This window comes from Camelus ferus, chromosome 12 (assembly GCF_009834535.1).
Source record: "Camelus ferus isolate YT-003-E chromosome 12, BCGSAC_Cfer_1.0, whole genome shotgun sequence".
Taxonomy (NCBI): domain Eukaryota; kingdom Metazoa; phylum Chordata; class Mammalia; order Artiodactyla; family Camelidae; genus Camelus; species Camelus ferus.
Window position 1 is genome coordinate 12,602,492 of NC_045707.1, and position 12,848 is coordinate 12,615,339.

The 12,848-nt window shown below is 51.8% G+C and overlaps 1 protein-coding gene and 1 long non-coding RNA gene across 2 annotated transcripts; one reads left to right on the forward strand and one right to left on the reverse strand.

The window, feature by feature from the left end:
• Positions 1-3,523: 3,523 nt before the first annotated feature.
• LOC116667569 lies at positions 3,524-9,174 on the forward strand. The gene is made up of 3 exons (XR_004324436.1): positions 3,524-3,646; positions 8,270-8,402; positions 8,800-9,174. It is a non-coding gene; the product is annotated as an uncharacterized LOC116667569 (long non-coding RNA).
• On the reverse strand, positions 3,561-5,420 carry ODF3B (outer dense fiber of sperm tails 3B). Its single transcript, XM_032492635.1, has 6 exons — positions 4,932-5,420; positions 4,643-4,846; positions 4,283-4,387; positions 4,076-4,197; positions 3,836-3,976; positions 3,561-3,694 (listed from the first exon to the last, which is right to left on the reverse strand). The coding sequence occupies exons 1-6, from the start codon at positions 5,278-5,280 to the stop codon at positions 3,614-3,616; spliced, it is 1,002 nt and encodes a 333-aa protein (XP_032348526.1). The 5' UTR covers positions 5,281-5,420; the 3' UTR covers positions 3,561-3,613.
• Positions 9,175-12,848: the final 3,674 nt, after the last annotated feature.

Genomic DNA, 12,848 nt, shown 5'->3' on the forward strand with positions numbered 1-12,848 from the left:
TTTCCAGGGCCTGTCTCCTCCAGAAGGCCCCTCTTCTCAAGGAGCCCCCTCCAGAGCGCCCTCCAGGAACGCGCCGCGCGGGGTGGCCTTCCAGGTCCTCCGGACGCCGGCGTCGATGCCTCGTGCCTGTGGATGAGACCCAGGAAGCAGAGCTTGGCGCCCGCCCTGCTCGGTCACTGGGCGTATGCGTTAACGGCGTCGCGCTCGCGCAGACGAGCGTGGAGCCAGCGGGCGCCGGGCCGTGCGCATGCGCCAAAGGTGCAGGAACCCCCCTCGTCAGAAGTCACGTGCCGGAGGGCGGTGCGAGGAAGCCCCGCCCACCCTCGGCGGCCACGCCTCGCCCGGCGCGGTCTGCACTCGCCCCGGGTTTCCACCTTCTTGCTCCCGGCCCCCGTGGCGCCGGGCACCCGCACCAATGAGCGCCTCTCGGGGTTCGTTGCCGCGTGTCGGCCAGCTCGCGGGCGCGGGGGGCTGGGGGTGAAAAGCTGGGCTCAGGAAGGGAGGGGCATGGGCTACTGGACGGACGGAGGTCTCTGGGCGTAGGGCTGAGCCAGAGCGGGTGCCCCTCTACCAGTCCCCTCACCGAGCCTGGTGACGGGTGACTGGGTCCGCAGGCCCGGGGGCCTCCGCACAGCAGCGCCTTCTCCACTCCAGGGAGTGGCCTACGCTGGGGTTGTCCTTGGCGGTCAGAGCAACCGCCCCGCGCCAACCTGCGGAGACACGGCTCAGCGTGGACCCGCCCAGCATCTTGCGTGTCGTCAGACCCCAGTCCTTGATGCATCCTTGGTTGCCAGTTCCCGTGGAGTGAGGGGATCACAGAAGGCTTGGGAGGGGACGGGAGAGACCTGAAGCAGGCAGTGTGCTTGACTTAAGCGGTGGGGGTCAGGAAAGCCTTGTACCTGGCCCGGGCGGGAGGGTTTCCCCAGACCAGATCAGCCTTGCTCAGATAAAGCTGAAGAAGGAGGAATGCCAGCACGGAGTCCAGTCCCAGCAGAGGCAGGGTGAGACAGGGCTGCTGGGAGGACTAAAAGGTTCGTGGGGACCAGGCTGCCCAAGTTATGAAGGGGAGTTTGGGGCCACATGAGATCCACACCATCAGAGAGGACAGAACCACACGGCGACCCCTACGGAGAGGCCACACTGGCTCCAGAAGGCACTGGTGCTTGCCTGCTCCCACGCCTGTGGCTGAATAGGGACGACTGCGGTTTCCCTGAACTTCCTGTCTACCACCAGAGCAGACAGGCTGTCTGTCGCCTTCTCACTGAGGATGGGGGCTGTGGGGGAGGCTACGGGTCTGGAGATGATGGAGATCCTGGAGCTTCCCAGGAGATGTGGAGGATGCTGAATCTCCGGTCTGTCATGAGGGGTCAGGGATCCAGAGCATGGGGTAAAGTTCCCTATGTGATGGGATGACAGGTTGTGCATCAGTCAGGTCACCCTCTTGAGTGGGTGATCAGGTATCCTGTGATGAGGATACACTGACCCTGGGTTTGGGTCAAATCACCGGTGATTGTGTGTGTTCGCAGCTTGGGGTCTTTAACATGCAGGAGGTGGAGTCTGGGGTGAGGTCACCTGTGATGAGTGGCAGGCTGTCGACAGTGTCTGTTACATCTCTTGCTTCATACAGGATTCCATCTGCAAGAACCAGCTTCCTGCTCTGACCCACAATACAGCAGCTACTTGCCCCGGCAGCCCTTGCATCTGGCCAGCCCCCCCCCCCCCCCCGCATAAGGGCTCTTGGTGACCTTCAGTGGCCTCTGATCAGTAACCTCATCACTGACCCCGACTGAAAACTCATCAGCAACCTTGACAAAATGTTCAAAATCATGACCAGTGACTTAGGAATGATTCTGATAAGTCCTCACTAATGACTCGTCCAGAATATTGATCAATGTCCTGTGGCTCATTAATGATTAATCAGAGGCCTGTCAGTATTTTACAAAGTCCCTATTAATGACTTCAATCAAATTTCCATTGATGATCTTGATCAAAGTCCTAGGCGCCATGAATAACTGGTCAATATCCTCACTAATGATCTTCTAGAGAGTCTGGCCAATGTATCCATCAATAACCCAGGTCAATGACCCATCAGTGGCCCACCTGTACCTGCTCTGGGCTCTAGGTGACACTAAATCCAGAAATATCCAAGGTGCTCCCCATGTGCCCCAGACCATGTCCACTGATCATTGGTACATGCTGGACAGGGATGCTGAGTACACCTGCATAGTCACCTCCTCACCCCCACATTTCTCCTCACCTTCCCTGGTTAGAACTTCAACTGGAGTTAAATATTTACTAAGCAGTGTAGTGGGTATTCAGCTGGAGAGGGAACTGAAAACAGATTGTCCTGGTTTGGGATGGGGGTGTCAGTGGGGGAGGAGGCAAGTACCTCTCGCTTGAGGCACAAGTCTGGGGGTGGAGGGGTAGCAGTACCGGCTCTTCCTTTGGGAGTCCTGCCTGCGGAATCTAGGAGGGAGAGCTGGAAGACTTGTTCCTGTTCTTGGGGGTTGATGGGAAGGGAGATTCAGGTTCTGTCCTGGGGTCCTGTTTGGGCCAGGCTTGAATTGGGCTGCTGACCTCTTTGAGGTCAGAGTTTCTGGTCTTGAGAGGAGGCATCTTTTAACCTTGCAGCCACAGGCAGGCAGGGCAGGTGCCAAGACTCTGCCTCAGGGCACGTTTGTCCCCGAGCTATAGGCACCAGGCCACTCCAGCTGCTGCCCAGACTTGCCCAGGACGGGTCAGCGCTGCAGTCTCCACCAGATCCATGCCTCGCAGGCGGTTGGCAAGATCATGGCCCCTAGGCGTGGGTACAGTGGTGTAGGCAGCACAAGGAGGGAGGGCGTTCCCCCTGCAGTAGGTTATCCTGAGTGGCAGTGGCAGTGGTGGGGCGCTATGGCGTCGCCGGGGGCAGGCAGTCTCTGGGCCTGACCTTTGGGTCGGAGTCAGGGGCGGCCAGCCGTCGCCACGCATGGATTTGCGCGCCCTGTGCCTTCCAGGACGGCACTCACGAAACCCCTGACTTCAGTAGGCAGTTGCTTGGGCTCCGGCCCCTCCCTGGGAGAGTTCAGCAGATTCAACTGGGGCAGCTGGGGACAGGGGTCCGCAACTACTCCGGGCTGCGACACACTTGGAACCTGTCGCCGCCCTGTGTCCGTGTCACTGCAGCCAGGCTCACCTGTCCCGACCCGGTTCCCGTTTTTCTCTCGTGTAGTCCCCTCAGTCCTGTGTCTGTGTCGCCCGTGTGCATGTCTCCATGTCTGGCTCCCACATCTCGGTCTCACAACTGACCCCGGTCCGTACCTGTCCTGCACAGAGGCCCTAGCCCGTCTTCTTTCGAATCCTAGCGGGTTCCTCTCTGTCTTGCCGGAGGCCACAGCGTGGGAGCGGCGGGATGGCGCCTCCGGCCAGATCCACGGAGGGGCGGGGCCTCGCGGACAGGCGGGGCTCTGGGCCAATCACCGCCTCGGAGGGGCGGGTATCCCGACCAATCACGAGGGCCCGCTTGCGGCCTCTCTTGCCCGCCCGCCGCGCCGCAAGCAGAGGGAAGGCGACACGCTGCTGGCTCCCGAATCTTTTAAGAAAAACATTTGTGGGGCCGCGCCCGCCCGGCCGATCAGTCATTCACGTCCGTCAGCATAGGGGCCAGGTAGTCTGAGTGACGGATCCCGAAGCTCCATCCGCGAGGCTTCCGGTGCTGCGGATCCAGGAGACGTCGCTGGCCTGGCACAGCCGGCCGGCCCCGGGCTCCCGGACCCCAACCTAGCTGAGACCCGCGACCCCGCCCCGGCTCCCCTTCCCCCCCTGCCCTGACCCTTCAGTCTGAACTACAGACCACCTGGTCCACGTTGTAGGCCGCGGGCCCGGGATTCAAGGTGTTGCCTTGGGGGAGCGATGTCCGCGCCAGCATCGAGAACTGGGGGGCCCGGGGCTTGTAGACCCCAGGGTTCACCGCGTGGTAGGCGCAGGGTCCTGGGGTCTGCGGGAGGGCGGGAGGGCGGGAGTGGTGCTGTGTCCGGCCTCCAGGCCCGCCGACCACTGACACCTCGTCACGCGGTGCGGGAAGTCCCTCTCCCACCTTGCTGAGGTCCTCGCAGAAGCTGCCCACCGCGCTGCGCCCGTAGATGGAGTAAGTCGGGGCCGAGATTTTACCGACGACACGGGGGCCCAGGAGTGAGGGCACAGTGTAGGTCCCGGGGCCTGGAGGAGCCAGCGAGGGTGGATCTCTGCGGACCAGTAGGTCTCCCCACCGCTGCCAGTGCTGAGTGGACCTTTCTGGATTTACCTGGGGTCTGCGGCTCCGCGCGGAAGCCCCAGTTTCGGGGAGCGATGGTGTGCCGAGGTGCGCTGGGGTACGCCGCATTCCCCGCTCGCTCCGGAAAGTACCTGCCTGTGGGGCGGACCGAGGGGTGGGCCAGAACTGGGTTGGGGGCCCGGGCTCGGGTCCAGGGATTAGGGGGAATTCCAGCCACGATCTGTCAAATCCCGTTGGGCTTGAATTCTTCTGAGATCCGGATATGGGGGGACCGAATTTGGAGTGTTAGGGTGCCCAAAGGGGACTCGGGGCCCAGGTGGGGGGGTTTCCCGAGTGGGCGTCCCTGGAGGCGGCCTGGAGTTGGGGAGGTGGGAGTTCCAGGGTCCTGACCGGGTCCCGGAGTGAGGAAGGGCGCTGCGTGGCGCGGGCGGCCGTAGATGGAGTAGGCGGGGGCGCTGTCGCGGCCGCGCACCGTCATGCGAGCGGGCACCAGGTAGCCGGGCCCTGGGCCGCACGAAGTCTGCTGCGTGGGGAGGCGCGCGCCGAAGGTGAAGGCGGGAGCGCGGGGCCGCGACGGATCGTGCAGGATGTAGCCTGCGGGGCGCCGCAGCATGACCCGGCGCCGGCCACTCCACTCCCGGCAGCCCCGCCCGCCCCTGCCCCGGCCTGCCGCTGGTACCGGTGTTGGGTGGCAGCTTGTACTTGGGTCCCGGGCCGCTGTAGAGCGCTGCGATGGGGCCGCGGGGCAGGTGTGGCCGCCACGGGCCGACCCAGACGTCCGAGCCCATGGCACGGTGGGAGTGCTGGCGGCCTGCAACACCTGCGGACACAAGGTGGCGGCCCCGGCCCCTCCACCCCGACTCGCTACTCGCGGGGACGCACTCCCCATCCCCTCCCTCTTCGCCCGACTCCGGGGCGGGCCCACGCGTATCCCAGGCGCCAGGAAAACAAACGGTAGCTTCCCCGGCTCGGGGGTAGGGGTGTAGGGGAGTGGGGGGCGCGGGGCAGGGACAGAGATTTGAGGCCATCTCCCAACCCCCACCCCCAAAATGAATTCAGTGGGCGTGTATGTGCGCGCGCCAAATTCGGACTCAACCCTGCTGGAGAGGAATTCTCTGGAGTTCTGGAGAAACAGGATATTTGAGGGACTTCTGGGGAGGTTACCGGGGCGAGGGGGCGGCGTGGGGGACCTGGTGCCCGAGGTAAACCCCGAAGATGATGCACTGACCTGCTCCTGTGTCTCCCGGCTAGGAAGGCAGGGTGGAGCGCCTGGATTCCCGCCCCTGCCCTGCCCAACTCCTAGACCCCATTGTGTCCAGGTCCCGCCTCCTGGCAACCAGAGTGCACCACCACCCTGGCCCTGCCCTCCACCCGCCCCCTCCCCGCCCCCTCCCCGCCCTGCCTCCCCTCCTTGGAGTCCGCAGTGGCAGACATCCTGCAGGCTAGGCCATGGACCAGAACTCCGTCCTCACCGTTTCACGGGCTTCACTAGACCCATTCCAGAAATGGACAGATCTGCAGACAGAAGCTAGTGGGAGAATAAAGAAATCAAGCTCAGTTTAATTATTATGTGTAGAGAGAGAACTTTGCTTCTATTTAAGCCCATGGAATAGTTGCAGAAAATAACCATGTACCAGGCCACAGAAAAGCCCATTCAGGTTGAATAAAGAGCTATATATAACAGGACACATTATCTGATCACAATCCAAAACAATTCTAAGCAAACAGTAAAATATTTTTTAAAAAGTTAATTACTTGGAAATTAACAGATTCTCTTTGAAAATGCCCTGGATCAAAGAGAAACTCAAATGTGAAGTTACAAATTATACATAAAACTGCAAAGGCAGATCCCTTCACACCCAGCTTTAGAAGACATAGCTAAAGCTGTGTTCAGAGGAAAACATATAGCCATAAATGACTTCATTATTAATGAAGAAAAATTTTAAATAAAGACACTTAGCATTTATCTTACAAACATTAGAAAAAAGAACAGTCAAGTAACCTAAAAGAATGGATCTATTCTGCCAACTTGGCCACTTGCCTACCTCCCCCTGGAAAAGAAGGGCCAGGAGGACTGCCCAGTGATCTGGTGGGAATTCCTAGCCTGTGACCAGAGCTCTCAGCCAGTGCTCCTATGGAGTGAGAACCAAGACCAGGGTTGCTGGGAGCCCCTGTGGTCTGGAGCCTCCAAGGGGCCTCCTAGGGTTGAAAGGGAGAAGCCTGCAAGGGTGCTTTGGTAGAGAGTCTTAAAACAATACTCAAAGTGTTCCAAAGTTGACCTGCTTTTTAGCATCCTCATGAGCCCAGCAGCTCTAAAGAACGTTAGACATAAAATATTCCTCCCTTCAAATCTTTATTGTTTTAAACAATACTGTGGTCACTACTGAGTTTTAGTAGCATATGCGTATGTTTCCAATTAGCAACTTGTATTATCCTTTCCCCTTCAGTGAACATATTGTGTATAGAAGTTAATTTAGAGGACTTCAGCTTGATGGTTGGCAGACAAGCTTTCCTTGGGAGGGTAACCGTGTCATGCTTGGGTATCACGAGTGGTCTTCAGAGCTCAGGCCTGGGCAGTTAAGGTCTCCTCTCCCTGTTACAACACATATTTCTCCCTTTAAGTAGTAGATTTGAGATGAAAAATGATACCAGAGCAATTGTAACAGGAAGAAACAGAACTTGAGTTCTCTTAACTCTTTTTTTTCTACCTGACCACTGAGAGTCTTTGCGTCTAACATCTAAAATAGTGAAGTAGGGCAAACTGCAAAGTAATTGTTTTGTTGAAAGGTTTTGTTGGTGCAAACTTTATTTCATGTGTGAATTATTTGACTGAATTTGAATATTTTTAAGATTGAAAATTATTATTTAGAAGCCACAAATTTAACGGCTAGTTAGAAGTAAAGAATAAGTCAATAAAGTAATCATTATTGCTGCTTATTCCATGATTATTACTGACAATCATACTGCTCTATAGAAGAGCGGGTGCTAACAAAAGATCTACTCAGGGGCCAGATTCTTCAGGTCGGTGCAAACATTTCGTATTTCGGCATATTTTGCTTAATTGCCTGCCTCGAAAGTGCATTCTCTTAGAATGCTGGCCAGTGAGGGAAGGAACTGTCTCCTTTGTTCACTGTCATGTCCCATGAGGTGGCAAACATTTTGTGAATAAGTAAATGAATTTACACTTTCTCCAATGGATTATGAATGTTTCTATTTCTGAAACCCTAGCCAGTGAAAGTTAAGTTCAACCTTTTATATAATGGTAGCCAAGTAGGATTTATAAAGCCTGTGTTATATGGCAGGCATTATTCTGAATACTGATTTACCAAAATTATTTTGTTTAATCTTCACACCAAAGCTCTGAGTCAAGTGCTATTATTTATTCCAGTTTTACAGGCAAAGAAACTGAGGCACGAAGGGCTACATGTTTAGAAAGTGGTGGGGCTGAGATTCGGATTTGGACTGTGGCTCCCACCACAGAATCTCTAAACCTTGGCCATTCTGAGATGAAAACAGATTATTGTTCTGCTGAGATTTCATTTCAGTGGTTTTAGAGGAATAGATTGTTTCATGTATTTATTGGCCACATGTATTACGGTGAACTGCCTGTTTGTGTGTTTTGGCCAATTTTTCTATTGGCTTTGTGGTATTTTCTTATTGATTTGTAAGATATTTTTATGTTACATATGTTAACTTTTTGGGGATCATATGTTTTCTGGATTTTTTATTTTCCTTTCTATTTTGTTATTGGTAATCTTTTGCTTGTCAAAAGAATTCCATCTTTATAAGGTCTAGTATGTTTAAACTATATTGATTTCCGATAGAGTAAGTACCTTTTCTTGTGCCTTCCTTCCCCAAAATTTCTTGGTTAATTGTATGCATTTTTTTTCTAGGTGAATTTCTGAATCATTTGAAATTGACTGGGATTGCACTGATTGTATAGATTAATTGGGGCAATGACTGGCTGGTTTATAGTTTTGAGTTTACCAATTTAGGAACAGGTTGTATTTTTTCTAGGTCCAAGTTGGAGCTGTTGTGACTTGGACTAAAACAGTGACGGTGAAGACAGAGAAGGAAGTGGCTGGAGATATGTTTCAGAGGTAGAACTGAGCTGCTCTGGTGACATGTTGGACATCAGAGAGGAGGGCAGGTAGGAATCACCTCTTGTTTTTTGGCTTGGTCACTGTGTGCCTGTTACCAATTCATGTTCTCATGTGGCAGCTGCTCTTATGCACCAGCTCTGACTTGCAGCCTCTTTCCTCATCAGCAGCTGCACATTTTTTGTGGAAGCCTTGCCCCTCCAAGGAGCTGTAAGCCTCACTGTGCAGCAGGGAGCAGGGCTCTTCCAGATTCCCCATCCCTTCAGCCCCACAGGTAGTACCAACTGCCGGCACTGGATGCTTCTGTAACCCTTGGAGTCTCTCTTACCTACTAAGTTAACAATTCCTTTTACTCGTTAACAATTCCATATATATATATATATATATATATATATATATATATATATATATATATATTTTTTTTTTTTTTCCTTTTCACATTGCCAGTGTGGTTTTTATCTTCTGCCTGGAGCCTGATTCATGGATGTGGACGGAGATGTCATTTTCTGAGGTGAGGATGACAGGGCCAGGCTGTTTTGGTGGGTGTGTCAGTCAGGGCTCAGTGCAGAAAACAGAAACAACTCTTATGTTTTTAAGGCAGAAATGGATTTATACCATGGGATATTATAAAATTATTCGATGAGCTGATGGTGTAGGGACTGAGAGGGATGGTGAGGGGCCACTGAGCTGAAGAAGAGACTTGGTAGCTGCGACGTGAGGCCAGGAACCCGGGGTGGTGACACTTAGCTCCTGCTGCCTGCACTGCACCCTCTCTTAGCAGCTGTCTCCACTGCCTCATTTGTCTGCAGGCAAATGAGAAGACATGCTGCCTTCTCGACCTCACAAGGCTGTGCCTAACTCAACAACTCCACTCAGAAGTTCAGCTTCAAGTGAGAATGAAAAATTTAGTTTTTAGGTTCTAAAGTACAGAATGGGGGAGGAGGTAGAGCTCAGTGGTAAAGCGCGTGCTTAGCATGCACGAAGTCCTGGGGTTCAATCCCCAGTACGTCCATTAAAAAAATAACCCAAATTACCTCCCTCCTTCACCCTGACAAAAAAATAAAGTACGGAGAGACAGAAGCGCGGGGCTTGGTGGAGGGGTCCAGGCGGAGGTGGCCTGGGAGGCATCAGCCGTCCTGGGGATTATGGGGTCATCAAATCCAGCCGCGCAGCGGGTTGGAGCAGAGCCACCACTCCTGTGGTGCTGTCCGCGGCCGCTTCCACGTTCTGCTACAACGGCAGAGTTGGGTAGTTGCAACCGAGACCTCGTGACCTGCAAAGACAAAAGACGTCACTATCTGGCCCTTTACAAAAAACCTTTGCTGACCTCTGCCTTGGAGGGCGGAGCGCGAGGGCGCCGCAGCAGAGGCCGAGGGATTTGGCAGAAGGGAGCGCTCCGACGTGTGAATCATCAGGAAGTTCCAGTCTCCCAGGCTCGGCTGACTGCTTCGCGAGCTGCAGGTGCTGGGGTGCTCGGGCAGCACAGCTCCTCAAGGCTCCACCGCCCCGTGGGCGACTCTCGCGTTCGCCACCAGAGTGAATGCCGCAGACACATCCCAACCGCCTTACAGTGAAACTCCCGCATGATGAATTACCTGACGTGGTTGTTTAAAAGTGCCATTTGCAAGAAACGACACTTAGATCTGCATCCGGGTTCCTGGTGTACTTTCTCTTTATGTCGCCAGGGCCATCTCGCTGGCTTGCCCTCGGCTTACGTAATGATGGTTAGGCGTCGTTCATAGGGAATTGCGTTGCCACCGTGTGACAGGGACTGTCCCCAAGGCTTGGCAGGGACCTGGCTCAGGCAGGTCTGGCCGGGCCCACACAGCGTCTTTTTGTAAGATAGGGGGGAGCCAGCAACCAGCGAGATGGAAGGAAGACCAAGAGTGGCGGCACTAGGAGGACCACGTGGAGAGTTTCAGGAGGGCTGAGGGGTCGCTGTTTAATGTCTGGAGAAGCTGAGGAAGGCCAGTCTGCCGAGGCTGGTGACATGGAGCTGTTGATGAGGAAAAAACCACGGTGAAAAGAAACAGCGCGGCCTGCGCCCCTGCACACTGAAACCCCATCCCCAAACAGCCCCTGACATGGTCTAATACGATATATAACATGCAAGCGGTTAACTTCCAGTATCTGAACCACAGCGGGGAACGGTGGTGCCAGAAACTGAGCTGGTGCCTCGGAGACCCAAGAGCAGGAAAGCCCCCAAAGCACGGAGGAAAAATACAGGGGAAGCCGTGAGGGAAAAGATAAACAGCTTGAGGAGGTATGTACCTGGCTAAACACAGGCGTTCTAGAAGGAGAAGAGGAAAGACTGGTGCTTCAGTCAACACCAGACGAGAACTCTTCTCGGCTGAAGCCAGACTGGAGTCTGTTACCTGAGGTGCTTTCTGGACCCCGGGGCGGCCTGATGGGAAAGGCGACTGTTCAGCTACAAGACAAAGATATCTTACAAGCTTCTAGGAAGAAAACCCAAATTACCTACAAAAGGAAACATCAGAGTGGAAACTGGAGGATGGCAAGATAGCAAGAAAGGTCTCCTGCAGGGAAAGACACACGCAGGGTCCTTCCCCAGGAGAGCCTCCACCTACCTGCATGGGAGGGGTGCTGGGGTGATGGGATCTCAGAGAGCAGAGCATCAGTGCCCGAGAGGAAAATCCAGGAAGAGTAGAAACAAACAGCAAATATACCAGAGCCAGACTCTGCAATGGAGTGAGAGAGGAGACGTTGTGGAGCCATGAATCTCCCCCACTTCACAAACAGGTTCTAATAAAAATTAAACCATTTCAGTGAAACCTAGATGCTGAGGGAGAGGGAGACGGTAGTTCTAATTTTAGTTTTATGAGGAATTGCTATACTGTTTCCAGAGTGGCTCCACCAATTTACATTCCCACCAGCAGCGTACAAGTGTTCCCTTTTCTCCACATCCTCGCCAACACTTGTTATTGCTTAGCTCTTTGTTAATAGCCATTCTGACACGTGTGAGATGATATCTCACTGTGCTTTTGATTTACATTTCCCTGATGATTAATGATGTTGAGCATCTTTTCAGGTGCCTGTTGGCCATCCTTATGTGTTTTTTGGAAAAAAAAGTCTATTCAGGTCTTCTGTTTTTTTTTTCTTTTTCTCTTTTTTAAACTAAATTGTCACTGATTTACAATATTATATTAGTTTTGAGTGTACAGCTTGGTGGTTCAGTACTTTCCTGCCAATTTTTAAATTAGGTTGTTTGGTTTTTTGATAATGAGTTGTGCAAGCTATTTATATATTTTGGATATTAACCCCTTATCAGTCATACTATTTGCAAATGTTGTCTCCTTCAGTAGGTTGTCTTTCTCTTTTGTTGATGGTTTCCTTTGCTGTGCAAAAGTGTTTAACTTTAATTAGGTCCCATTTGTTTATTTTTGCTTTTGTTTCCATTGCCTTAGGAGACAGATCTAAAAAATGTTGCTATGATTTATGTCAAAGAGTATTCTGCCCATATTTCCTAGGAATTTTATGGTTTCTGGTCTTACATTTAGATCTTTAATTCATTTTGAGTTTATTTTTGTATGCGATGTGAGAAAATGCTCTAATTTCATTCTTTTACATGTAGCTGTCTAGTTTTCCCAGTACCACTTATTGAAGAGATTGTCTTTTCCTCATTGTATATTCTTGCCTCCTTTGTCATAAGGTAACTGACTATAAGTGCATGAGTTTATTTCTGAGCTGTTTATTCTATTCCATTGACCAATGTGTCTGTTTTTGTGCCAGTAACATACTGTTTTGATTACTGTAGCTTTGTAGCATAGTCTGAAGTCTGGGAGCATGATTCCTCCAGCTCTGTTCTTCTTTTTCAAGATTGTTTTGGCTATTTGAGGTCTTTCGTGTTTGCATACAAGTGTTAGAATTATTTGTTCTAGTTCTGTGAAAAATGCCTTTGGTGTTTTGATAGGGATTGAGCTGAATCTGTAGAGTGCCTTGGGTAGTTCAGTCATTTTAACAATATTAATTCTTCTAATCCATGAACACAGTGTATCTTTCCATTTGTTTGTGTTGTCTTCAATTTCTTTCATCAGTGTCTTATAGTTTTTTGAGTACAAGTTTTTTACATCCTTGGTTACATTTATTCCTAGGTATTTTATTCTTTTTGATGCAATGGCAAATGGGATTACTTTCTTAATTTCTCTTTCAGATAGTTCATTGCTATTGTAAAGAAACAAAACAGATTTCTGTGTATTAATTTTGTATCCTGCAACTTTACTGAGTTCACTGATGAATTCTAATAGTTTTTTTGGTGGTGTCTTTAGGATTTTCTATGCATAGTTTCATGTCATATGCATATGACAGTTTCACTTCTTCCTTTCCAATTTCGATTCCTTTTATTTATTTTTCTTGTCTATTTGCTGTTGCTAGAATTTCAATACTATGTTCAATAAGAGTAGTGAGAGTGGGCATCCCAAGTGGACATCAGTCTTGTGCCTGATCTTAGAGGAAGTGCTTTCAGTCTTTCACCATTG

What these genes read in the sequence shown, in the direction of transcription:
- ODF3B (XM_032492635.1), bottom strand. Translation starts at nt 5,280, where the DNA reads ATGGCCTCAAATCTCTGTCCCTGCCCCGCGCCCCCCACTCCCCTACAC. An exon ending in CAAGCTGCCACCCAACACCG is followed by an intron (nt 4,847 to 4,931) that starts GTACCAGCGGCA and finishes GGCGCCCCGCAG; the next exon opens with GCTACATCCTGCACGATCCG. An exon ending in TCTGCGAGGACCTCAGCAAG is followed by an intron (nt 3,977 to 4,075) that starts GTGGGAGAGGGA and finishes GCCCTCCCGCAG; the next exon opens with ACCCCAGGACCCTGCGCCTA.